The sequence below is a fragment of the Phoxinus phoxinus genome (assembly GCF_949152265.1).
Source record: "Phoxinus phoxinus genome assembly, chromosome: 2".
Classification (NCBI taxonomy): Eukaryota; Metazoa; Chordata; class Actinopteri; order Cypriniformes; family Leuciscidae; genus Phoxinus; species Phoxinus phoxinus.
In genome coordinates, this window is record NC_136877.1 from 25,098,290 (window position 1) to 25,125,596 (window position 27,307).

The following is a 27,307-nucleotide window of genomic DNA, read 5'->3' on the forward strand; positions in this document are numbered from 1 at the left end:
TCAGGCCCCGCCTCCTCTAAAGCCGATTGCACTGCCCGTACTGTGTTCAGGACTTCTGTCTTGAATACTTTGAATTAGTTTCATTTAATTGAACTGTCTACTAGCCTACTGATGTTTTATAGTGATAGATAATTTTGTATCACTTTTATTGTTTGATGCTGAAAAGGGACAGCAGTCATAATTATGTTAAAGGATTAGTTCACTTTTTAAATGAAAATTAGCCCATGATTTAGGCTACTCGATCACCCATCAGGTGTATATGACTTTCATATTTCAGACGAATGCAATCGGAGTTATATTGAAAAAATATCCTGGCTCTTCCAAGTTGTAGGCAGTGGATTACAACCAACAGATTGAAGCTCAAAAATCATAAACAAACTCCACACGGCTCTGGGGGTTTCATAAAGGCCTTCTGAAGCAAAGCGATGAGTTTGTGTAAGAAAAATATTCATATTAAAACTTTATAAATTCAAATAACTAGCTTCCGGCCAAACAAACATATTCCACTTAAGTAGATAAAGCGCAAATATGCGAGGAATGCAACACGCTACCATGCTGCTTCTGACATCATAAGTTTCGTAAATTGCGCTTTAGGGGCAAGACTGTGTATGGCCGTTTTGCCAGAAGCTAGAATTTTACTTTGTAACCTGTTAAATATGAATATTTTTCTTACACAAACTCATCGCTTTGCTTCAGAAGGCCTTTATTAAACCCCTAGTGCCGAGTGGAGTTTGTTTATGATGGATGGATGCACGTTTTTGAGCTTCAATCTGTTGGTTGCAATCCACTGCCATTATACAACTTGGAATATAACTCCGATTGTATTCGTCTGAAAGAAGAAAGTCATATATGGCTTGAGGGTGAGTAAATCATTTTCATTTGAAAGTGAACTAATCCTTTAAAACAAAATGTCTGACGAATAGACATCATAGCCTAGTAATTTGTGCATGTATTGCAGTTAGCATTTGACAACAATGCAGATTTGAACATTTTAATTCTAAACATGTAAAACATTTTTTTTGTATGTTTACAATAGGCTAGGTATTCCATTTCTCTGGTATATCTATTTACACCAATCAAAAGAAATTACCCTAACAGACAATTACCTCATGTGAATCATTAACATATAGGCATTGTCTGAATAAAACCAAATCATACTTGGCTCAGGGTGAATTCACAGATTTGATCTCTGTGTCTACTTGAGAACCTGTGGCACTGTTTAAAAATGAACATCAAACCTGTACAACGTGGGGAAAATCCTAGAAGAATGGGTCAAAATCCTAAACAGTGTGTAGCTAACCGTGCTTGTTGAGTAGGCTAGTTTTGTCATGGAGTCCAATCCAACACAAACGTTAAACTTAAATGTTACATATAAGCAGATTGAACACAATCAAATTAAGTTTGGACAAAATGTGTAGCAATTGTGTTGCTTAAGCTCATTTTTATTAAGTAATTTGTACATTCAGGCTATTCCAGAATATTTATATTTGTAATATATTTAAATTACAATATATTATTTGTTATTATTTAATATGTGTGATGATGACTATAGATGACTACTATTTTTTTGCAAGTTACATGCAATGTAACATGCAAGTGATTACATGCAAGTTGAAAGCAAAGATAAAAGATTTCATTCTGTCCTGTTAAGCAATTTTGTGTTTGCTGTGTAGTTTTTCTCTCTCTCTCTAATGAATCACAAAGCATGCAACAAAAGTTTAAGCCACTGTTTGACATTATGTTTTAAAAAGAAGAAGAAGTTGTATACAGTGTTTAAAAAATGAACACCTAGTGTTTAGGTTCTTGCAATACTGCAACAAGTTATTGTTTTCCACCGCCAAATAACAGATTCTAGCGAGATAGTAGAGTAAGTTATGTGAAAACAGCTGTGACAGCAAAACAAAGTTCAACGCCAGCAAAATGTGCACTAGGATGAGACATTTACACTTTGCTCTAACAACATGCTGGTGATATTACAAAACAATGACTGAATTTGATGCAATAAAAATAATGTGTTTGAGTCAGAGCTGCTGTCTGGGAGACTCTAGAACTGTAATTTCCAAAAAATAATAACACCAAAATAGCTACTTAAAACATTGGTGCCATGGCATAAATAATACAGTTGTAGTACAAGAACAATACAGTGCAACTAGAAATATTATGATATAGAGTAACAGAGCAGTCAGTGAAGTTGGAGATGTTGTAATTTTGTGTAACATGATAATTGTTATATGACAGTATGGTATTGCGCTATGATTCATTTGGCAGATGCTTTTATCCAATGCAACTTACTTAGCTTTGAACATACATTGTATTAATTGTATTAATTGCATTGTATTAATTCATGCAATCCTAGGAACTAAAGTGAGAAAAAAAGTACTGAAGATTTATGTATGATAACGATTTTGAGATTTAAAAACAAATTGCTGGATCGTGCTGGTCTGATGCTTTTTGTTTCTTGAAGGCCACTGAGGAGGCGGTCGTCATCACATCATCATGTCATGAGGTTCATTTGAGGACTTGATGAGACATTATTTTTATTCTCTCTCTTTATGTGTGGCTCTCTCAAGGTTGTTAGATCGAGTGTCCACATCAGCAATATTATCCAACCCCAGACGCCGAATCCTGTCAGAAGATATCGGTTTTGTCTGTAAGTCTTGTCTGGTACCCCAAATCACACCCAAACCTGTATTAGCTGACTTAGAGAAAGAGAACGCCAGAGAAGAGCATGCAGAGCCAGGATACGAATAATGTTAATAATATGAGCAGGGTTTATTAAATAGGGAGAGTTGGGTAAGTTGAGCCATTTTTTATATATATATATGTGGGCCTCAAAGAGAATATTTGGCAGAAGTACAATGAAAAGTAATTTCAGGATGTTATCATTTTAAATGATAAGAATACATCTATGACAAAGGGTTCTAAAAATATGGCTTCTTATTAAAAAAGTGTTCATTTGGCTCAATTTACCCCAGGTTAGGGGTGTTATCTGGGTGTAAACTGACCATCCAACTGAATCTGAATTAAACCCATGAAATTTTAAAGATAATCTCCTCTTTTAAAAACTATAGGTAATTTAAATAAAAACTGAATTAGAAGGAATGAATAAATTTCACTGAAACTAATAGGCTAAACAATTTAGTCAAAAGGTTCTTGGCATCGTTTTTTTTGCAATGTCAATGACTACAATGACATACAGGTGCAAAGATACTGTATAGCATCCTCTGGTTCTTATCAGAGAAGGATTTGGTGTAGGCTACACATTGTTCCTATCAAATAAACAACAAAAAAGATCAACTAAACCAGTTGCATATTACATTGAAATTGTAGCCTACCACTTCAGATATTTAACTTAACTACAGTGCCTTATGGTGGGGTAAGTTAAAACGCTGGCTCAATTTATCCCACATTGCTTGGCTCACTTTGCCCCATAGCTGCCATTTTTAACAAAACTATAGGTTATAGCGGTTAAAGCTAGGCTAATATTTAGCTAAATTAATTGGTTTTATACATTGCTAAATCACCAATATGAATCATAAATATTTTTAGACTTGAACAAATTTGCTTTGATGTAACAACCATTACATCTGTTTTGTTAACATTTTACTTTGACAAGCCATAAACAGTTTTTTAAAGTAAATGAGTGCTTTCCACTCCTGTCTCTTCACAGTCTGGCAGAAATTATGGGTAGTTCCAAAATACATGGTCACATGACAATATATGTGTATGGTTGCCAAGATAAAGGGGGTGGGTAAGCTTACTCACTGGCTCATCTTACCCCAATTCCCCCCTAATCTTGTTTGCATTATGTTGCATATCAATGCTCATTAAGAATTGTTCTACCAGACAACAACATCCTGAATCCCTGAAATCACAATAGGATCTATACTCCTCTTATTCCTTATTTGTAAAGAAAAACATTCCACATTCCATGAAACCCCACAATAATATCAAACAACAAGAGCAAGCTGCAACTAAGAGCAAGGAAATAAATAGGATATACATTATTTTTTTAAATGCTATGATAAATGATATAAATCAAATGGCAAACTACTTGAATGATATAATGATTACAAATGGTTATAAAACACATTTAAGAAAGATAATAAAATAAACAAAACACAAATTTGCTCTCTAAACGCACAGGTTGAAAAGTTATTTGACTGATGATGGATGACAGCAAGAAATTCAAGAGGAGCAGGAGTCATTGTTATTTTTGTTGTTATGTAGGCTATTTTGTGAAAGAACTTGGTGCGATTGACCCGAATGTCAGCATAAGTGAATTAATGTAGGCCTAAATCCACTTTTTGTCAATCAGTCATTCATCAGTCAATCCTTTTTGCGTAGTTATGCACAAATCTAATTCTTGTGAAAGAAAAGAAAAGAAAAGAAAAGAAAAGAAAAGAAAAGAAAAGAAAAGAAAAGAAAAGAAAAGAAAAGAAAAGAAAAGAAAAGAAAAGAAAAGAAAAGAAAAGAAAAGAAAGTAATAACAATCAAAAGAGCTGCGATATCGTTCACATTTCAAGCAGCGCAATGGCTCCACCTCCTGGTCAAACGGAAGAAGAACATGTCTGCATCGAATCTGCGACTGTCGATCTGAAAATAGTGAAACAGCGGCGTGCCGCCGGTAGGATCAAGCCGTCACGGACAGAGACAGAAGACCATGACAGACCTCAAAACGAGCAAAGAGCAGAAGTATGATCGACAGCTCAGGTATGTATATATATCAGTCTGTTTATTACACCACAGAAAAATGCAGTATACATGCACAGTGATACCATTTCATCATTTATTTGAGCCTTTCGTATTGCATGAACGTTGACATACATAGAGGCCCATCGGTCATGGCAAGAGCTTTAATCATGTCAGAGTTTCATCAGATTCATCATGCTTTAATTCAATACACTACATCATAATCAGTCTAACTCCATAGCCTGGTAATAGCATAGCTAAGCAGAAACCAGTTGATGTATTCATCAGCTTGACTGTTGTCTGTCGGTCAGACAGACAGTCTGTAACGTTATCAGATGATGCTATTATAGCTATTCTTATACACTGGTTATTGAGTGTTGGTTTTTATATGTTTGTATCAGGTTGTGGGGGGATCATGGACAGGAAGCACTTGAAAATGCCCATGTGTGTCTCATCAACGCCACTGCATCCGGCACTGAAATCCTCAAGAACCTTGTCCTGCCAGGTATCAGTCTATCACTCACTGTACACCTCAAATCATGACACTGGGAATCTGTATGCTTTGTTGTGTTAAGTTAACAGGATATTTTCTGTTCTCCTTCTTAGGAATCGGAGCATTTACCATAGTCGATGGACACAAAGTCTCAGGGGAAGATGTTGGAAACAAGTAAATTTATTGGCCTCATAATCATTCTCTTGTTTTCATAATAATCTCAAGTAGATTTTAAGTTTAAGAAATGCAGTGTGATGTATGGATAAATATACCAGATTGCACAGTTTAGAAAATGCTTCTGAAGAAGACTTGGTCATGCTTTGATCTTTTTCTGCAGCTTTTTTCTCAGTAACAACAGTATTGGGAAGGTAAGCAGATCTGTGTGGGTGTTTTAATTAAAAATACTGTTCAAACCTAGTGTGGCATATTCTGAATGATGTTGTGCGTATTTTGCAGAACAGGGCTCAGGCTGCAACTGAACTGCTGCAGGAACTCAACAGTGATGTGTCTGGAAACTTTGTGGAAGAGGTCAGTGTTAATGTCATAAAATGTATTGTGGTTTTCAGTGTTGGGAACGTTACTTTAAAAAAGTAATTAGTTATAGTTACTCACTACTTGTTCCAAAAAGTAACTGAGTTAGTAACTGAATTACTCTATAATAAAAGTAACTCGTTACCAGGGACTAACTATTTGCGTTATTGTTTTAAAAAAAAAGTTGCTATAAGTATAATCCAAAGAATTTTTGTGAGCAGTTTGAAAAAAAGAAAGTCAGTTGAAATGAGTAGAACAGACGGGTGTTTGTACATAACTTTCGATATGTATTGCACGTCGACAGACAGAGGTTTATCCTGCACTTCAAGTGTTATCTTTGTAAGAAAAGTAAACAGTTACAGTTACACAATGAGTGAAACTGTAACTGTAACCAACAGTTACACAAGTGCATAACTCTAGCAAATTAAATCAAACTCTCTCAACCAGAGACTACTGGTCAAGAAAAAAACCTGGCGAACTAGCATCTTTTGTGGAGGTATCTGTGTTTTTTGCCACTAGCTTTGTAGATGCGGATTACACAGTTTATTCAATCAATGCATATAACGCACCGCATTTAACGTCCAGTAACGTTAACGGCGTTGTAACGACAGGAAAAGTAATTAGTTAGATTACCCCGTTACTGAAAAAATCGGCGTTATTCCAAACACTGGTGGTTTTACTATCAGTATTAAGACCAGGGGCCAGTTGCATAAACATAGCCAACATGTTGAGACTAGTGGGACCAACTAGCAGTTAGTTAGGGGTCTTAACTAAAAGAAACAAAAATGATGACTAACTTGTAGGACTGTAGTCTTAGCCATTTAAGCAACCGGCACCAAAGTTACATTTTATATATATTTTTTATTAACAACGTGTTTTTTTAATTACCTTTTTATTTTGTTGTTATATATTTTTTATTACTTTTTCAATGTGCACTTTTTTTCTCATCAAGAATATAGCCATGGTAGCTCCCATGGCATTGAACTATAAACAGTCAATCAATCAATCAATCAATCAGTCAGTCAGTCAGTCAGTCAGTCAGTCAACTATCAGCATTATGATGTGTTATTTAAAGGCCTACTGTCTGCTATACACAACCAGTCAAAGGTTTGGACACACTTGCTCAAAACTATGAAATTGAAAGTATAGGAATTATGTAGTGACTGAAACAAATCAAAACAATCTTATTGTTTAAAATGTCCACCCTTTGCCAATATTATTGCTTAAAATGTTAGTTTAAAAAAATAATTCACTGCCTTTCAAAAGTTCAATCTATCAGTTGACCTATGGCTAAGCCACGCCCCCCTCCACTCACTCAGACAAACAGTCAACATTCGGTGACAGGCGCTATGGCAGCTGTCACAGTAGGAGACATTTCACAGGAGGCAATTGATGATTTTTTGGAGACAGAAAGATTATTTATCACCAAAAGGGCCTAACTGTGCATTGGAGGGTTATATTAATAATTTGATTGTTGAGAAGGTCGATGAAAAGCTTCAGCTCCAAGCAAAAATTTACAGGTCACAGTGTAAATGTGATAAACCGCATAAAAATAAAACACAAAGTTCCCCAGTTGTTTTGGTAGAAAGTTTAAAATGTTGTGTTTCAATATGTAATTAATGGTTCATGATCAAATTACATATATACAGGTCTAAGTTGCGTGCGTTTCCAGGACAACCCTTTTTTACCATCTTTACCAAGAGTTGCCTACCTCTCCGTTAGTGTGGTGCTACAGTATTTACATGAATCATTCAGCACAACATTGCTAACATTTGTTATCTTGGTTATTTACAGATACGTTAATGAAGCTAAATGACATGATGAACAACGCAGCTAGAAGTCGTTTTCTAATGTTAGGCTAAAGTTAGCCTAACGTTACGTTAGAGATGTTAAAGATAACGTTCAAATACGTAGTTGACTTTCCTTAGAACAGATATAGACATCCTTGTTTAATTTATCCACGTTTAGTTGGTGTTGTGGTCTACCGCATAACTTAATCCAGTGCAGAGTCAGACACTTATCTCGGTTGAGATGTGGCTTGGGAAAGGGTAAAAAATACACACCGTCGCCCAGCCTCTCGGGCCACCTACTGTCGGAGTTGCATGTACCCCATGCACACCGTTTGACCATTTTAAACTTAAAATGACAAGAAAAAACATATAAAAACGAATGAAAACTGACTAACTGCAATGCATTTCAATGGGCGTGGAAGCAGAGAATGTCAGAGTGTATTGGGTTGTATGCGCGCTGTGATTGGCTCATCGTGTTTGGGGGCGTGGCTTAGCCATAGGTCAATTATACTTTTATTCTGAAATTAATACTTTCATTCAGCAAGGATGCATTAAATTGATAAAAAGTGACAGTAAAAACATTTGTTACAAAAATCGTAATAAATGCTGTTCTTCTGATCTTTCTACCAATCAAAGAAACCTGATTTATTTATTTTTTTACACAAATATTAAGCAGCACTTGCTGTTCTCAGTATTGTTATTAATAATAAATGTTTCTTTAGAACCAAATCAGCATATTATAATGATTTCTGATTTCCGAAAACATTTATTTTAAATTGTAATAATATTTTACAATTTGATTTATGAAGGATCATGTGACAATAAAGACTGGATCATAGGAATACAATTATATTTTAAAATGTATTAAAATAGAAAACGGTTATTTTATAATATGATTGTTTTACTGTATTTTTGGTAAAAAAAAAAAAAGACTTGGTGAGTATAAGGGACTTCTTTCAAAAACATTTTTGAAAAAAATAAATGGTTTGAACATTTTATGAAACTATTATCGAGCATTTACCGGTACCGTAATCACTCGAAAAATTAGAATATTGTGTAAATGTTCATTTATTTCAGTAATTCAACTTAAAATGTGTAATATATTAACTATAATATATTATATAGAGACTCATTACATGCAAAGTGAGATATTTCAAGCCTTTATTCGTTATAATTTTGATGATTATGGCTTACAGCTATGAAAAAAAAAAAAAATCTAAATTAGAATATTGTGAAAAGGTTTTCATAGCTAAAGGGTACTGGAGAGGAGATTACGGCCGATAGTAGAACCTCGGATTCAGGAGGAACAGTGCGGTTTTCGTCCCGGCCGTGGAACACTGGGCCAGCTCTATACCCTCTACAGGGTGCTGGAGGGTTCATGGGAGTTTGCCCAACCAATCCACATGTGCTTTGTGGATTTGGAGAAGGCATTCGACTGTGTCCCTCGAGGCGGCCTGTGGAGGGTGCTCCGGGAGTATGGGGTCCGGGGTCCTTTGCTAAGGGCTGTCCGGTCCCTATACGACCGGAGCAGGAGCTTGGTTCGCATTGCCGGCAGTAAGTCAGACTTGTTCCCAGTGCATGTTGGACTTCGGCAGGGCTGCCCTTTGTCGCCGGTTCTGTTCATAATATTTATGGACAGAATTTCTAGGCGCAGCCAGGGGCCGGAGGGTGTCAGGTTCGGGGACCACACGATTTCGTCTCTGCTCTTTGCGGATGATGTTGTCGTGTTGGCCCCTTCAGACCAGGACCTTCAGCATGCACTGGGACGGTTTGCAGCCGAGTGTGAAGCGGCTGGGATGAGAATCAGCACCTCCAAATCCGAGGCCATGGTCCTCAGTCGGAAAAGGGTGGCTTGCTCACTTCAGGTTGGTGGAGAGTTCCTGCCTCAAGTGGAGGAGTTCAAGTATCTTGGGGTCTTGTTCACGAGTGAGGGAAGGATGGAACGGGAGATTGACAGACGGATCGGTGCAGCTGCTGCAGTGATGCGGTCGTTGTACCGGTCTGTCGTGGTGAAGAAAGCGGCGAAGCTCTCGATTTACCGGTCAATCTACGTTCCTACTCTCACCTATGGTCATGAGCTTTGGGTCATGACCGAAAGAACAAGATCCCGGATACAGGCGGCCGAAATGAGCATTCTCCGCAGAGTGGCTGGGCGATCCCTTAGAGATAGGGTGAGGAGCTCGGTCACTCGGGAGGAGCTCAGAGTAGAGCCGCTGCTCCTCCACATCGAGAGGGGTCAGCTGAGGTGGCTCGGGCATCTGTTCCGGATGCCTCCTGAACGCCTTCCTGGGAAGGTGTTCCGGGCACGTCCCACCGGGAGGAGACCCCGAGGAAGACCTAGGACACGCTGGAGAGACTATGTCTCCCAGCTGGCCTGGGAACGCCTCGGTGTCCCCCCGGAAGAGCTGGAGGAAGTGTCTAGGGAGAGGGAAGTCTGGGTGTCTCTGCTTAGACTGCTGCCCCCGCGACCCGGTCCCGGATAAGCGGAAGAAGATGGATGGATGGTTTTCATAGCTGTAAGCCATAAACATACAAAAAAGAAAAAAATGTGAGTGACAGAAATTCAGTCAAGTGAGAGGTAGTGTGTCTTTTCGAGTTCTAAGTATATCTATTTTTTATTTTTTTCAGTGTCCCGATAAGCTTTTGGACAACGACCCTGAGTTTTTTCACAGATTTAGTCTGGTAATTGGCGTCCAGCTTCCAGAAAGGTATTACTAAAACACAATTCTGAATATATTTATCATTTTATCATTTTAAATTTTTAAATGCATTACCAAACAGATATGTTAAAAAAAATACATTAGGTTGTAGATGCTGTTTTTTCAAATCAGCTTATATTAACTTTTTATTTTTTATTGTCAGCACATGCTTGAGGCTGGCCACTGTGTTATGGGAGGCTGGTGTGCCGTTCCTTGTATGTAGAACATATGGACTCATCGGTTACATGAGGCTCATTGTGAAGGAGCACACAGGTAATAATCATAGTTTCTTGAAGCAAAATGTGTTTTTATTGGCAATGCAATGCAATAGGATGTTTGACTTGTGGTCTGACAACTTGCTAGATGGACTAGTGAGTTTATGTGCAATTCTTTCCTTTATGAAAGACTATGAATAATGTTTGATGTACATGGACCTAAAAGAGCCTTATGATGCATAAAGACTTTCTCTCACTGTAGTGGTGGAGTCTCATCCAGATAATGCCTTAGAGGACCTGAGACTAGACCAGCCGTTCCCAGAGCTCAAACACCACGTAGAGTCATATGACCTGGACAACATGGAGAAGAAGGTCAGATTAAAGATGATGACAGAACGTTGTCTTTTTTTTATGTGACTGACTTTTTAAGGTGTGCGTGTACTTACAATTGATAGCAGCTTAATCTTTATTTTGTTTTAGGATCACAGTCATACACCATGGATCATTGTGGTTGCCAAATACTTGGAAAAGTGGTATAGTGAGGTAATTTTTGACAACTCTTAAACGCTTTCTGACCATGAGACCTCCTAAATGTCAGATATTTTTATTTATTTATTTTTATTTTATTTTTTGGATCCAGCACAACTCTCAATTACCGAAGAATTATAAGGAAAAGGAAGCTTTTAGACAACTCATTAGAGAAGGTAATATAATGTGTCATAACAGAGGTGTGCCATGTTGCCATTTCATTTTCCTTTCAGCTCGGGTCTCGTTTGTTGAGGGTTTTCCTTTCCTTTTCTCAGGAATTCTAAAGAAGGAGAACGGGACACCTGAAGATGAAGAGAACTTTGAGGAGGCGATCAAGAATGTGAACACGGCTCTGAACCCCACCAAGGTGTGGAGCTCCTCACATTTGAAGAGCTGCAGTTAGAGTGTGTGTTCCTTACATTTGATTTGAATTGAGCTTTGTCCAACTGTGATGCAGGTCTCCAGTGCTACGGAGGACATTTTTAATGCTGAACAGTGTGAAAACATTACCTCACAGGTTAGTAGGGATATGCAAAACTACTCCTAAACTGCCTTTTTCCAACATTCGCATACGGTGGCTGCATTTGGCTCCTAGTGGTAATCGGAAATTTCAAATGAAGCAGCTGTTGCCTTCCACTTATTCGCCGTGGTAAAATGAATGAATAATGAATATATCTAAACAAATGACCATCGGTATGTTTGAAAGCAATACATAGTTTGATTTCTAATGTTACCCTTATAAAATAAATATTCCGGACATAGTTATTTATAACTGCCCATTTTACAGATTTTTTTTTAAAGAATAATGTTTTAGTGCAAAGTTGTTGGTAATTCTCACCTTGTTCTCATAGTTTTGATTAGAAAACTTCAGGTCAGGTCAGGCGGTTACATACAGTCTAGCGACAAATGTTCAAATATTTTAATGCATTTAAAGTTCAAATCGGATATTAAAACTCATCATGCATATACCATATGGTCGGAACACCACGCAGTTTTACCGTTTACTGCATTTTGTTATTCTTCTGCTTATTTACCAATAGCTAATGAATTCAGACGTTTCATGCATTCACAGAAAATAACTTACTTCCACGTAGAAATATAAGATAATTATGAATTTTTGTAATGTGGATAATTTTTTATTTTATTTAAAAATGTTATCTGCCATGTAGAGAATTTGTTTCATCACTTTTTTTCTAGTGCTCGATTAATCACAATTCTAACATAAAAGTTTGTGTTTTATATAATATATTGTATATATCATATATATGTGTGTGCGTGTGTATATATATATATATATATACACACACATAAATAAATATATATATATATATATATAGTATACACACATACAGTGCTATGCATAAGTTTAGACACCCATGCTAAAGTTGACTAAAAAGAGGAATAAAAAATCATCTTTTGGAAATTGAACTTAATGCCTAAATTTAAAAAAATAGGAAAAATCCAACCTTTAAGGACACCAATTTTCTTTGTGAATGAATAATGTATCGTAAATAAATAAATTTTCTTCCTTAAAATACAGGGTGCATAAGTTTGGACAACCCTATGTTAAATTCCCATAGAGGCAGGCAGATTTTTATTTTTAAAGGCCAGTTACTTCATGAATCCAGGATACTATGCATCCTGATAAAGTTCCCTTGGCCTTTGGAATTAAAATAGCCCCACATCATCACATATCCTTCACCATACCTAGAGATTGGCATGGTTTTATTTCAGTTAGCCTAACAGCTGGTTTGATTTGCATTGAGAGATGATCTTATGGAAAGTACTCCATGCCAATCTCCAGGTATGGTGAAGGGTGTGTGATGATGTGGGGCTATTTTAATTCCAAAGGCCAAGGGAACTTTATCAGGATGCAGAGTATCCTGGATTCATGAAGTAACTGGCCTTTAAAAATAAAAATCTGCCTGCCTCTATGGGAATTTAACATAGGGTTGTCCAAACTTATGCACCCTGTATTTTAAGGAAGAAAATTTATTTATTTACGATACATTATTCATTCACAAAGAAAATTGGTGTCCTTAAAGGTTGGATTTTTCCTATTTTTTTAAATTAAGGCATTAAGTTCAATTTCCAAAAGATGATTTTTTATTCCTCTTTTTAGTCAACTTTAGCATGGGTGTCTAAACTTATGCATAGCACTGTACATACCGGTACATTTATTCTTTTTTAATATATATATATAAACACAAACTTTTATGTTATATGTGATTAATTGTTTTGACAGCACTACTTTGTGCCCCTTTCTGAAAATACGTAGTAATGTGCTACCAAAACTGCTGCAGATCTCCTTATTTAAAGTGTAAATACATTTCTCTTGCCTTGTGAGAAAACATCAATATGTTTTATGTGTGATTTAAAAAAAAAAATCCGTTTTTGCATCACCAGCAACTTTAATTTGTCTTATGATAGAGCGCATCCTTCTGGGTGATGGCACATGGAGTGCAGGACTTTGTTCGGAACGAGGGGAACGGAAACCTCCCTGTGCGAGGAACCATCCCAGACATGATCGCTGATTCAGACAAATTCATCAAGTTACAAAGCATGTAGGTATTCAGCTTTCAAATCAGGAGTCAGGAAACTTCATTAGTAGTGATGCGTTTGTGAAATTTCCCTGGTGTTGTAAATCGACAAACAGTTGATACTGGTCAGGTGATTGCTATATCAGAGGAAAATTATCTGTTGGCTTCAGATAAAATTTCCTACTGACTGTGTTTTTGGTAAAATGGCATTTGTTTGACGCTTTCAATTTCAGCTACAGAGACAAAGCCATGAAGGACACAGCAGTTGTGTCCAAACATGTTGAAACGCTTCTACAATCAGTTGGCAAGGTATTCACATAATCAACATACTCTTGTGTAAAAACTGCAGTTTATCTCTTTTATTTGCACATTAACACTAATGATCGGAACTATCTGTTTATTCCAAAGACTCCAGAGAGCGTCTCTGAACAGGAAATCAAACTCTTCTGTAAGTACAGAATGCACACTTCCATAATTTGCTCTCAGATGAGAACATTTTCAGTTTTGGGGCTTTGTCATGAAACTAGTATTCCAACATTAAAGGCTGGATGCTAAATGACTTTCTCCAGCTCAACAGTGATAAAACTGAAGTATGCCTTAAATTGAACAGCGTAGTCCACATTTTCTGAAGAGACACAACTGCTTTTTATGCTGAACAGATTTAATTCAGGCTTTTATTCACATAAACATTCATCAACTCAAACATCAGTTATGATCAACAGAACCTCAAGCATGTTCTCTTGATGTGCGAGAACCAATGAGGTTCATTCTCTTGTTATGCATCATATTTGAGCTTCTATCAATGAGGTTTATTCTCGGACATCAAGCATGTTCTGTTAAGTTTGTTTATGTTCGCTCGCTGATCAATGTTTATATGGGAATACAATTCTAAATGAGTGTTGTCAAAAGTACAGACTTCGGTACCAAGTTGGCACTAAAATTGAAAAAAAATTTGACGCTTTGAGCACTGTCAAGCGGAATCGTAAACACCTGATTGGTCATTGTGTTCATGCGCTCATCGGATATGTCTGTGATTGGCTACAATGATCAGCACTTCAAAAACATGTTGTAACCAAGTCTGTACTTTTGACAACACTAGCCTAAATTCAATCTGTTCATATGACGTGATCGTGTCTCTACAGAAAACATTGGACTAAACGGCTCAATTCATATGGCTTCATTTCCCGATCTATTTATGAACCTTTTGAAGCGTCAAAGTGGTAGTTGCGTAGCTGTCAACAGCGGGACAGAAAGCTCTCAGATTTCATTAAAAAATATCCTCATTTGTTGTTTCGAAGACAAACGAAAGGCTTACCTCATGAATTAATGACACTTTTGGGTGAACTATCCCTTTAAATGTGCTTCAGAAATAGTTTACTTTTACTAACACTGAAAAATCCCATGATCTACTGCATCATGTTTCCTATTCCATCAGTATGTTTGCATGCATGATGTTCATGGTTCCAGCAATTACTTTTTCCCCATTTTTGGGAATGCTAACAGGTAGCTTTCTTCACATATTATGAACGGTCTTGGGTAATGCCTATGTTTTGTGTCCCACAGGTAAGAACGCAGCTTTCCTCCGAGTGGTGCGCTGCAGATCACTGGCAGAAGAGTACAGTGCGGACACTTTCAATAAAGATGAAATCAGTGCGTTTTCTCTACGGTTCTCTTCCTGACTGTGGTTTATCTCAGTTTGTAAATGTTATGGTCACTGTACAGGATTGTTTAGATGGATTTACTAACATGGAATATGATGGTTCATTGTTGTGTACATCCATGCTTGGGTGTTGCTGTGTGTATTTAAGCAGTTGTTTCTGTCTCCATAGCATCCTGTATGGACAGCCTGGACAGTGAGATGGTTCTGTACCTCATGCTCCGCTCAGTCGATCGCTTCTATCAGCAACACTCACGTTACCCAGGTCAGAGGAGTTATCAAAACGGGCAAAAACAATTGGTCATTAAGAACATCTTCACCACAGCATAGTGTTTAATAGGGGTGGAACGGTACATGTATTCGTATTGAACCGAAATGGTACGGGCACAGTGGAACGGAACAGTGGAAACATAAAAACATACTCCGTCATTTTGTTAATACAGGACATCATTCAAACTGCAAAGTGTTTACCGGTACTTATATGTGTGTACACTCGCTATGTCATGGTACTACTTACTGTCATTTAGCAAGGCTGCATTAAATTGATCAAAAATAACAGTAAAAACATGTATATGTTAGAAAGATTTCTAGTTCAAATAAATGTTGTTCTTTTGAATTTTCTATTTATCAAACAATCCTGAAATTTTATTTTACAGTTTCCACAAAAATATTAAATATTAAATATTAAACTGATCCAATTTTGTCATCACAGGGATAAATTACATTTAAAAATATATTAAAATAGAAAACCTTACAAAAAATTGTAATCATATTTCAGAATATTTTTACTGTATTTTTTATCAAATAAATCCAGCTCTCATGAGACTTCTGTCAAAAACATTAAAATCGACCCCATACTTTTGAATGACAGTGTGTGTGTGTACATTTATATCTCATATATATATATATATATTAGGGGTGGGGGAAAAAATTGATTCTTAGATGCATCGCGATGCGGACGTGGACGATTCTGAATCGATTCACAAATGCCAAAAATCGATTTTTTTTATTATTATTTTTTTATCGATAATAACGTAATATTGACGGAACGCAAAAGACGGAACTCTGAAGCGTGGAAACAATATTGTCAAAGCTTCCACCCGGCCCGGAAAGGGCAAAGCGCATTACACAATCAATCGCAACTTTTATTGCCAAGGATTTGCATCCATTTGCAAGATGTTGCACACTTTGGAGCCGAGATACAACGTCCCATCTCGGAGATATTTTACAGACACAGCGATCCCCACACTCTACAACAAGACCAAAACCGAAGTCATGAAATCACTGAAGAAAGCGGGTAGGATAGCTGTAACATGTGATGCGTGGACATCCGTATTTTATGTTAATAGAGATTCAGAATATGTTGAAGTTTGTTATAATTTGTTATTGTTGTGATTTTTACTGTAGTGAATTTACTGTTGTGAAATGGAAAATCAATAATCGAGAATCGTTAATAATCGAAAATCGACTGTAATCGAATCGGGACTTCAATAATCGTAATCGAATCGAATCGGGAAATCAGACAGATTAACCACCCCTAATATATATATATATATATATATATATATATATATATATATATATATATATATATATATACCGTAAAACTTCAAATTATAGCCGAGTCCCAAATAGACGCCTGTCTCTTTTACACGCCTGGTGTGGCTACAGGTTTGGATAAATAAAGGCCGGTCTCAAATAGAGGCCGGGTCTGTTTTTTAGTTTCGGGTTGTATTTAATCTTCTAAAACCCGTCAGATCGTCTGTTTAAGCCAGTTCTATGGTGTAGATGGGCACGCAAGAGAGCCCTGCGCATTTGGGCGGGAGCTGTTAGCGCAAGCAAGGCAGGCAGAGAGAGTTAGCGCCGTGCCACGTCTATGACAACTCGATGTATCGCACACCGCACGAGAAGCGCCGCGCCACGTCTATGACAACTCGAGTTATCGCACACCGGACGCGCATTTTGTCAGTTTATGGCCAGCAATATTGTTATGTTTAAGGACATTATGGAATTAAGATCGTGTCTATGTTATGATTGTACTGTACAATTAAATACAATCGTTGCTTAGTCTGAATTCACTTTATCTCAGAGCGTCCGTTAACTGAATTGAGAATATCATCTGAAAATCCGATAGCATCAGCAATTTTCATTCAACCAGCTGATTTCTGTAAATGAATGTAAAACTAAATGTATATTGCAGCACAGGGTGAAGTCTCAACACTAAATTAAAGGCCTGTCTCATATAGACGCCTGTCTCCAATACAAGCCGGTGCAGTCCGGCGATTTGGGAAAATAAAAGCCCGGGCTATTATTTGAAGTTTTACGGTATATGAACTCTGTCACTCTGATAAAATAGAGTATAATGTTTTTCTCAGGTGTCTACAATTACCAGGTGGAGGAAGACATCAACAAACTCAAGCTGTGTGTAAACAGTCTTCTACAGGAGTACGGCCTGAACGTCAACGTGAAAGATGACTACGTCCATGAGTTGTAAGTTTAAGCTCAGAGACTGCTCAGAACTCTTTGGATTGAAGCAGTACAAACTAAATATTTATATTACAATTTGTTTTGTAATATTGATAATAAAAAGCACAGGTTCTCCTGGTCACTCTGTTTAAAATCAAATGGTAACAGTGTCAATGTTATTTTCATATCTTGCAGCTGCCGTTACGGAGCTGCTGAGCCACACACTGTCGCAGCTTTCCTGGGAGGTGAGTGTTTATGTATTTATTCTGGAGCCTATAATTATTAATAAAGCATAATGTGACATCCTCTACTATATGGATTTTATTGTATAAAGGCCGATCATATTTTCCTTTACTGATGGTATTATTACATTCATTATAACGGTCGGATAGCACTTAAAATACTTAGCAAAAGCTAGGTCAAAATGCATTGATCTTTTTGAGTTCATTCCGTGATCGGATCAGCGGAACCACATTTGCAGGTGGTTAGGGACAAATTCTGACCACATTCAATGAAGATGTAAATGCTAATGTGTTTTCGTTATCCGTATTCAACTGCTTAAGTAGTTGAATGAGTGATGTGCTACAAATAATCATTATGGGTCACTCACATTCTCATGACTCCATTTATTTCCATCTGACATTGATGTGATTCATGAAATTCTTACCAAGCCATGTCTGCTTTTTCTTTTCTGCTGTCACAGTGAGGAAAAAGACAAAAGACACTTTAGTCGTATGATCTGGTCAACTGATTGAATGAACAATAACCTATGAATTATTAATTTGAATCTCTAGTTGCTTTCCCCATATCCTGGCTCATGTCTCTGTCTTTGTCCATTTGCATGGAAGCTCTTAATTTTAAGTTAGTTATTTTTACTTCTAATTCCTATTTAGCACCCTTTACTGTCAGAATCTTTCTACATAAAATTAGGTCAATTACTGAAAACGTTTGGTTAACCCAAACTTAAATGTATTATGTAAGTGACGTTTCCACTGCCATCTCAATCCAATTACGTAGGAGTCTATTGCATATCTAGAAACCATCCAGATATGAACAACGTGGTAATGCCATTTGTAAACCCTTTGTCTGTCTTTTGTTGCAGGATCAGCGGCTCAAGAGGCCATCAAAATCATCACGCACCAGTTTGTACCTTTCAACAACACGTTCCTCTATAACGCCATGTCACAGACCTCTGCTACTTTTCAGCTGTAGACCAATCATCCCATCTGTTTGTTCATCCCTATATCAAAGTGTTGGCCTCAAATTGGCACTCAAGTTTGTTTATGCTTTTTGACACGACCAGAACTGATGTTGCACACTGAATAAACCGTGTATCTCCAAAGCTTTTGTATGTGTGCTCTTTTTACAACTGACTGAATGTCTCTCTTCACTGTAATACATGTACATACATTTGTTTCATAAATGTTCTAACCCGCTGTTAGACCGTTTTATAATTACAATGTCTCTCTTTCTGTAGTCTCCCTGTGCACTCAGCCTTCATTGTTAGATGCATATAAATGCAACATTTTCTCATGGTAATTGTAGAACTACTGTTTATATATGTCATATAATTTTTCTAAATATGTCCCAGCAGTGCTAAGCTCTAGTGTGGTGCGCTGCTGCTGTTTGTTTGAGTAGATTACAGAGTTATTTCCTGTTGTAGGGTGGAGTGCTGTGTTTCTATGGCCGGTCTAAAAGCAGCTGTATGTGGTTTGCAGAGAATAGCTAGGTTTTCCTCACAGGGAGTCTAGACGCAGGAAAGGACACAATCAGTGGCATGTAAACGTGTATTTTTACTCATTCTCAAGCCTCCAAGAATCTAAAACTTTCAGAATGACCTGGTTTACCCAGGAACATGTTTAGGAAAAGTCAGGACACTCCCATCGGTGTGTTTTAAAGTCTAAATCCATTGGAGGGCACCCTCCGTCCTTTTTTGGAGCACATTCTGACCCATGTTTTTCTTTTTCTTTTTTTTTGCACATTCCAATGTAGAGTGAATAATTCATAACTGCAGGCTCTCCTTAAATTGATTTGTTGCGGAGGACAATGTTAATAAGAAACCAAGCCACGTTGTTCAGTTTCCACTTCATTGTTTTCACAGAAGTGGAAATGTTTAAACTGTCTCCTCTCTCCTGACTAATATATAGATGACTGTGTTATGAAACTTTCCCTGTGACCCGTGAGGAGGAGGATGATGGTGAATCTGGGCCGTGTTTATGAAGGATTGCTGGGCTCAGCCTGAAGCTTTAAGATTAGATTAGATTCAACTTTATTTTCTAACCCAATGGAAATTACCCCAAGGTGATTTACCCCTTCTGGACCAAAAGTGACATTGAAAGCATGACTACAACTTGCAGACTGAAACCATCTCATGGATCTCTTGTTTGGAAACACATATATCCAATATCCATAATGTTCCCCTCATGTGCACGGTTTGGGCTTTTTTTTTGGCAAAATCTTCAGTTGGGTTCATACTTGCCAGTGTTATTTTAGTATGATTTGTCAACCATTACAGTATTAATATATTAAATTAGCTTTTATTTTTAGATTGTCAGTAATTTTAGTTTAAGTTTTAGTAATTTCAGTAGTTGTAATAAATATATAAAAATATATTGTTGTAATTAGCTATCACAACTTAAAATGATGCGTTATAATAACTCCCTAGACTTAATTAGTTGAGGACTAAAATATCAAAGTTGTCACTTAATACACATTTCAAGTTTATATATATAATTCAGATGCAAAAGCCTCTAAGTGCCATCTGAAATTTTCTTCTAGAATGATAATTTTTATCAAGCTTGTATATTTAAGTTCAGTAATTTCACTTTAATGACAATTAATTGGTCATTTTCATTGCCATTAAAGTGAGATAACTGAACATAAACATACAAACATACAAATGGCACTTGGAGACTTTTGCATCTGAAGTCTTCATGTATTTATGTATATAGCAAGATGTAGTATACAATTTTTGTAGTATACAATAAAAAAAAATTGAAAATAAAATTAGCCTTTTTATCTGAATTTATATATAAAAATATAATCTACAGATGAATTGATTATCTTTTGTTTCAGCCATATACGTTATTATGAATAATTATTTTTATAACTTCCAATAAGATTAGTAGAGACAGTAAAAATGTATTGGGTTGCAAGCTATCAAATGTAAAACAGAAAACATAGCACAAACAATCGCACTTCCTTTTTTGATGCTAAATAAAAACCGAAGAGAAATACCATTAATAATTGAAGATCATATAAATCTTCACAGAACCTACAGTTTGGATCTTTCAAAGTCACAACTGTTGTTTCCTCAAGTTGCTCACAAACTCGACATTTTTTTAGTCTTTACTGTCTACAATTACAAAATCAAGACACAGGTTAAAAGCAATAATATGAGCAGATCTGTTGTTTTTTGCTTTATTTGGTCAACTATACTGAACATTTACAAAGCTAGAAAAAGGACAAGAAAAATATGCAAAAAAAATAATAAATAAAATGCGAACAACATGTATGTGCTTGTATATTAATTCACAAACAAGATTCATTCAGACTCCAAACACATATTCGTTTAGCAGATTCATAACCAATGCAACGCTCCTTCACAGGCCACACTCCAATGCAAGTCAGTCTGTGGACGCAGGGAAAACCACCAACACTGCACTTTTTACACTAATATAGCACAGTTCCTCACAGGTAGCAGATATGCTGGCCTTAACAGACACCACTAATACACACACACAGAGAGATCTATTGGTAAAATACTGATTGACTTCATCACTGTCTCCTCTCCACCAGTAAGCTGGTGTGTGGTGGGCATTCTGGCGCAATATGGCTGCCGTCGCATCATCCAAGTGGATGCTGCACATTGGTGGTGGTTGAGGAGATTCCCCCCCTTCTATGTAAAGCGTTTTGAGGTCTCAGAAAAAGCGCAATATAAATGTAACAAATTATTATTATTAATAGAGAAGCATATTAGTGCATGCAACATATAGGGCTCTAATTGATTTAGTTGATATCATGATATCATTTGTTTACATTTAAATGAGCCTCAACATTCTATGTCAGTCCAGCAGCATGTGTTGATTTTTGAAATGAACACAACTGTCACTGAAGCCTTGAAGTCCTCGATGTCTACCTGTCCACAATTTGCTGAGCCAATTTGGAAAGTTATTCTTGATTCATCATCATGGAGAAGCGTCGCCCAAGAAGAACCAGGGCTCTTCCCACACACCTGAGGGGATTCTTAGTGGAGGGGGTCTCTTCCATTCCAGAGTCCTGTGAGCTTTCACATCTGGCAGCTGTAATCGGGTTGGATCACACTTACAGCTGCATCTCTGCGAAAGCTCAGAGATCCAACGATTTGGAGGAGCGCTACCTGAAGAACGCTGCTGTCCTTCCCGAAATCCGTCCAGCAGCCTCAGTCTCTTCAGTGGACGCTTGTCAGCAGGAAGGGCCCGTCTCCATCCACGGCAGCAGCGTGCAGGCCTACCAGGACATTTACCGTTCTGTGGCAGAGCCCATGATGAAGACTCGCTCTGGTCGGCACCGTCCCTACAGTCTTGAGCTGGGCCTGACGATCAAGCAGCAGCTGTGGGAGACACTCAACTGCCCTTCACTGGTGGAGATGGAGCAGCCCGATGGACGTGTCCTCGTCACTGAGAGCTTCTCCTCACCCAGCAGAAGAAGCTTCGCTCCACAAATCCACGTGGACATCAGTGAAGAGCCCCTGCCTGAGGAACCCAGAAGAAAGAAGCCCAGACACTGAGTCATCACAGTGTCACATGAGGCCGGAGTATCACACAACGGGGCCTACGTATGTAAATACTGTATATAGTTATAGAGTAAGTTTCATTTTTGAAAAGTAAGTGTGTTGCACATTGCTGTGTGGTTGTCAGTACGTTGATATGCGGTCCCTAGGTTGTTCTGAGTGGTTTTTAGCTTTTTGCTTCGTGGTTGTCAGGATGTTTTGGGTGGTTTCTTGTGCGTTGACATGCGTTTGCCAAGGTTTTCTGCATTGCGTTGTTGTTAACCTGTTTTATGCAGTTGCTGGACTTCATCCATTGCTACGTGGTTGTTGAGATGTTTTCAGTAGTCGGTTGATATGTGGTTAGGTTAGGGTAGGTTAGGGTCCCTCACGAGGTTTGCCGCTTGACGTGCTGTGAGGGCTTGTGTGCATCAGAGATGCTGAGAGCTACGCCACTGGTACTTCACAACTACTGCTAGGGTCACCCATAGTGGACAGGTCTCAGCTGAGATGCCAGACGAAGACAAACCACCAGATTCTGGACAGCAGCAGATTGCCATGATGCTCCTGGCAGAAGACCACAGTCTTGTGACGATGACAACAGCAGAATTACCTGAATGGAAGAAACCCAGATGATGTGTGGAAGTCATCGATGGAGCGATGGAAGCAACCGTTGGAACAGCACAAGGTAATGCAGAATGGTTTAATATTAGCAAAGGTGTATAACAAGGCTGCAATCTCTCCTCAGCATTTTTGTAAAAGCGTTCAGCCAATCACATCTGAGGACTGCTAATTATATTATATTATATTTTTTTTAATGCTTGCATATCTGTGGTAAATATCAAATACATTTATTTATTTGTATATATGATCACATAAATACAGGCAAGCAGTGAAAATGATGGGGGGGGGGTTAAAGTTGCTTGATTGTGTATTCAGAAACAACATATTTTACGTGTAGTGCAAAATATCCATCTATGTGCAATTTTTTTGTTTGAGATAAATAATGTGGGTTGGTGGCTTCAATAAAAACATATGCCATAGCTAAGCCTTATACAACCTCGTAGCTCATAGCAGGTCTGCATTTAAAGCTAATAAGGTATCATTAAAATTAAATTATAATTGATTTAACCGTCGTTTTGGACATTAAACTTGGGTAAATTCTGCATGAAGCCAAAATCAAGCAATTGTTTTTTGTTTTTACTGCAGAATTATATCGCAGATAATAATAAGTCTCTCACATTTATTTACTATGATAACAATTAGAAATACAAATAAAGGTAATTACAGGCAGGTCTTTTTTAAATATATAACATTGGCTACAATGTAAAAACATGTAGGCTAAAAGCGCATTGTATCAAATGAGTAATTTAAATGTTACACTTATTATAAAGTGGGTTTTTGTAATGTGCTTTTGTCATGTATATGTCAGTTTGTTTTTTATTGTTAGGATTATATTTTGTTCTTCTTAGTTTCATTGTGTTTTGGTTCTGTTCTGTTTTTGTTCCCTGAATTTATGTTGACCTATGTCTCAGTCAGCTCCCTAAGCCTTCCTAGGTCATGAATATATTGTGTACACAAATTTGGGCACTGGTAAGGCTCACTACACATTGGGACACTGTTGACTATTTACGGATACAACATACTGTTATTTATGAACAACAGCAGAACAGATTTATTTCTGATCGTCACTCAAAGGACTGTTCTACAGAGACGTAGAGGTTCAGGTCTACTGAGTAGTCGAGAGAGACAGGCAGACAGGTAAGTAGTGAAGAAAGGGGTTTATTATACAGAGGTACGGAGATAACCAATAGATGAGTCTGGAGGGTGATAAAGAAGGTTCAGGACAGAATATGGAACTTAGCTGGTGGTTCAGATGGATCAGGTTATGGCAGGTAGAAGATAATGGCTGAATCACTGGATATGGCAGGTTGAAGACTTATTAAGGTAGACGGAGGTTCAGGTGTCTGTACGTCTGGTAAGGACGAGGTCAGACCCAGAAGTGAGGGGAAAGAGACACTTTATGGGCCTGATGATGGGAGACAGGTGAAGGTGATCAGTGATTGAAGAGTGCCTGCAGGTGAGGGCCAGGGAGGATGATTGGACTTGGAGTGAAGAGGAGGAGCTTAGGTGGTGACTGTGACACTGACATTATGTTTTAATGTTAAAAGTACGTTCTGATAAATACTTTGCTTGTTACATATACATGTTCACAATGATTTTTGCTGGAAAAATTTTGCTGGTTGTAATACTCCCATCCATGGAGGCCGATTCCATGTCGACCGTGGCCCCCACTACAGCACTGCCAAGTCCAGTGGTCGTGGTCCCAAGTTCAAGTCCAAGTTATCGCTTTGTCCACAGCTCTCCCTTTGATGGCAACCGCCCTCCTGTGTGTTTGGGCCACATACACTCCTCCTGAGGCGGCGGCGACTGCTACAGCTCCTTCTGAGTCAGCAGGACCTGCTGGTGAAAACTTTGCCTGCACTGGCCCTCCATTGCTCCACGATCCAGGTCTGCCACTGCTGCCGAATGGTCCTGGCCCACCACTGCTCAACAGAGCAGGCTTACCATTGCTCTACGGTCGGGATCCGCCACTGCTCCAAGGTCCAGGTCCTCCACCATGCCATGATCCAGGGCCACTTCCACTGGACGGGCCTGGCCCTCCATCCCTCCCCCTGGACACCTGCGCTCCACCACCCTCTTGAACTTTGAACTTTTGGGGTTTTGATGTTTTGTTTGGTCGTCTAGAGCCGCCCATAGAGGGGGGTGATGTCACGGTTGGTTTTGCGTTTTATTTGTGTTCATGTCTAAGTTATGCTTCCTGTTTGACATGTGCTTCCCTTGCTCCTCAAGTATCTTGCAATCATGTGCTCATAGCTGCGTCCCAATTCGCATACTATCCGTCCTAAATAGAATTCGGAAATATAATTAGTACGTCCCAAATCGTAGTATGTTGAAATGAGTGTTCCAAAGATACCCGGATGGTCTACTATTTCCGGTCAGAATCTGAAGTGCAGATTGATGCGCACTCTAACGGCTAATATTGCGCACAACCCATCGCGCGTTGGACGAGGATTTGGTTAGAACTACAAACACGAGTGAAAAGTGTTAAAAAACTACAGACATGGAGGACGCGCGTGTCCGGCGGTTATGTAGAGAGGTTTAGATAAAGGGGTTTGAGTGATTAATTATTAGTGTCTAACCTGACGAAAATGTATTGTCTACATTATATTGCATCTGCAGCAGCATTGTGAACTTTTGTTAAGATACGTTTAGCCATTAACTTTTAAATGCATCATTATATTCAAATTGCAAACACACGAGGAGAGTCTCCGCATGAAAGAACCGTGGCTGGCAGATGAACGTGCTACATTTCTCTCTGAAACGGTAGGAAATTAAATTAGATTGAATGGAGGATTTTAACTGTGACAAGATGATTGACAGGGCAGTTAACGGTGATAGGATGTACTCGACAGATCTGTTCGTTAAAAATGATGAAGTAGTATGTCCCAAGGCTTGCCTACTCTTTTGCTACACACTCAAAAGTATGTACTTTTTCTTCACAAAAAGTACATAGGCTACTTTTAGGGCGTAGTAGTATACTGTAAGTAGGTGAATTGGGACGCAGCGCATGTCTTGTGCTTTCCCTGTATGTGTCATGTTTTGATTGGCTGTTTTGGTCATGTGTCCATAGTTCTTATTGGTTCCTTGTCTTATGTGTCATGTTTTGATTGGTTCATTGTGTTCAGTTGTTTCTTTTTTGGCCATTAGTATTGTGTGTGTATAGACGGGTTTATTGTATACAAACAATACTGGATGCTGGATGCATGCTCATTCAGGGGACAAAACCGCTAACAGCTGTCATGCCGAGTTCTGCATGATGATTTCACATTTTTTGTAAATTCTTGTTGACTCAATAACAAACTGCCATTTCAGAGTTGGAACTGTTTATTTGTGTTTCTGAATGAAATTGTCCAACTAAGTTTGCTAATCATAAATACCTGACATACTCAATTAATTTATATATGTTTGTTGTTGAGCCTTTCTACCCTAAATGTTTACGACAAGACTGTCACGACTCGACCCGCCACATTTGAAAGAAATTTGATACTGTAATACTGTACATGAGAGGTGTGACAGCTAGGTGTGTGACAGTGAGGAAATGGCTAGCATCAATTACTTTGGAAGTCTAGGTAGCGCGGACTCCACTGATAATATTAAGAAATTAACTTTCAGTAATGTTGAGACATTACCAGATCCCTATACGCTATTTCAGACCATGAATGGATCACAGATATGTCCAAGTGGATATGAAAAATACTAAATAAAAGGTTAATATTATAATGAAATAATATTACGTTGATCGTGTATTCAAGTTATTAATATTCATGTTTTTTTAATGTTTTAATTATTAATATCAATGTACATTAAATTAATATATTAAATATAATATTTTACAGCTACATTCAATAATTGACGTATTCTAAAAAATAAAGGGTCCCACTTTATATTAAGTGGCTTTAAGTACTATGTACTTACATCAAAAAATAAGTACAATGTACTTATTGTGTTCATGTTGTAAAACACTTTTGCTGCTATTGAGATGTGATACGGGATAAATGTTAGGGACAAGTGTGGTGGTATGGGTAGGTATAAGGGTAGGTTAAGGTGTAGGCCTAAGGGAAGGGTCAATTGTGTAATTACAAATGTAATTACATAAATGAATTACAGCTGTAATTACATGCTGTTATTTTTATTTTAGCCTAAGTTTGATGTGTATTTTATTATATGATATAATAAAATGTCCATATTATGTGGAATATGTATTATATTAATAATATTTATTTTTATAATGTATTAGAATTATTAATATTAATGTTTTTTATTATTAATATTAATGTAAATTAGTATATTATAATATTTTACTGCTACATTACATTATTGACATT

General features: G+C 37.6%; 1 protein-coding gene across 1 annotated transcript; it reads left to right on the plus strand.

Annotated features, from left to right (window-relative positions):
• The first annotated feature begins 4,538 nt into the window (after positions 1-4,538).
• On the plus strand, positions 4,539-18,953 carry nae1 (nedd8 activating enzyme E1 subunit 1). The gene is made up of 20 exons (XM_079639203.1): positions 4,539-4,713; positions 5,094-5,197; positions 5,299-5,359; positions 5,523-5,553; positions 5,642-5,713; positions 10,135-10,214; positions 10,369-10,478; positions 10,683-10,792; positions 10,901-10,963; positions 11,061-11,124; positions 11,224-11,315; positions 11,406-11,465; positions 13,379-13,512; positions 13,722-13,797; positions 13,897-13,936; positions 15,052-15,138; positions 15,318-15,410; positions 17,521-17,635; positions 17,807-17,856; positions 18,714-18,953. The coding sequence occupies exons 1-20, from the start codon at positions 4,664-4,666 to the stop codon at positions 18,821-18,823; spliced, it is 1,602 nt and encodes a 533-aa protein (XP_079495329.1). The 5' UTR covers positions 4,539-4,663; the 3' UTR covers positions 18,824-18,953.
• The last annotated feature ends 8,354 nt before the right edge of the window (positions 18,954-27,307 follow it).

What these genes read in the sequence shown, in the direction of transcription:
- nae1 (XM_079639203.1), top strand. Translation starts at nt 4,664, where the DNA reads ATGACAGACCTCAAAACGAGCAAAGAGCAGAAGTATGATCGACAGCTC. An exon ending in GGGGAAGATGTTGGAAACAA is followed by an intron (nt 5,360 to 5,522) that starts GTAAATTTATTG and finishes CTTTTTCTGCAG; the next exon opens with CTTTTTTCTCAGTAACAACA. An exon ending in TGGACAACATGGAGAAGAAG is followed by an intron (nt 10,793 to 10,900) that starts GTCAGATTAAAG and finishes ATTTTGTTTTAG; the next exon opens with GATCACAGTCATACACCATG.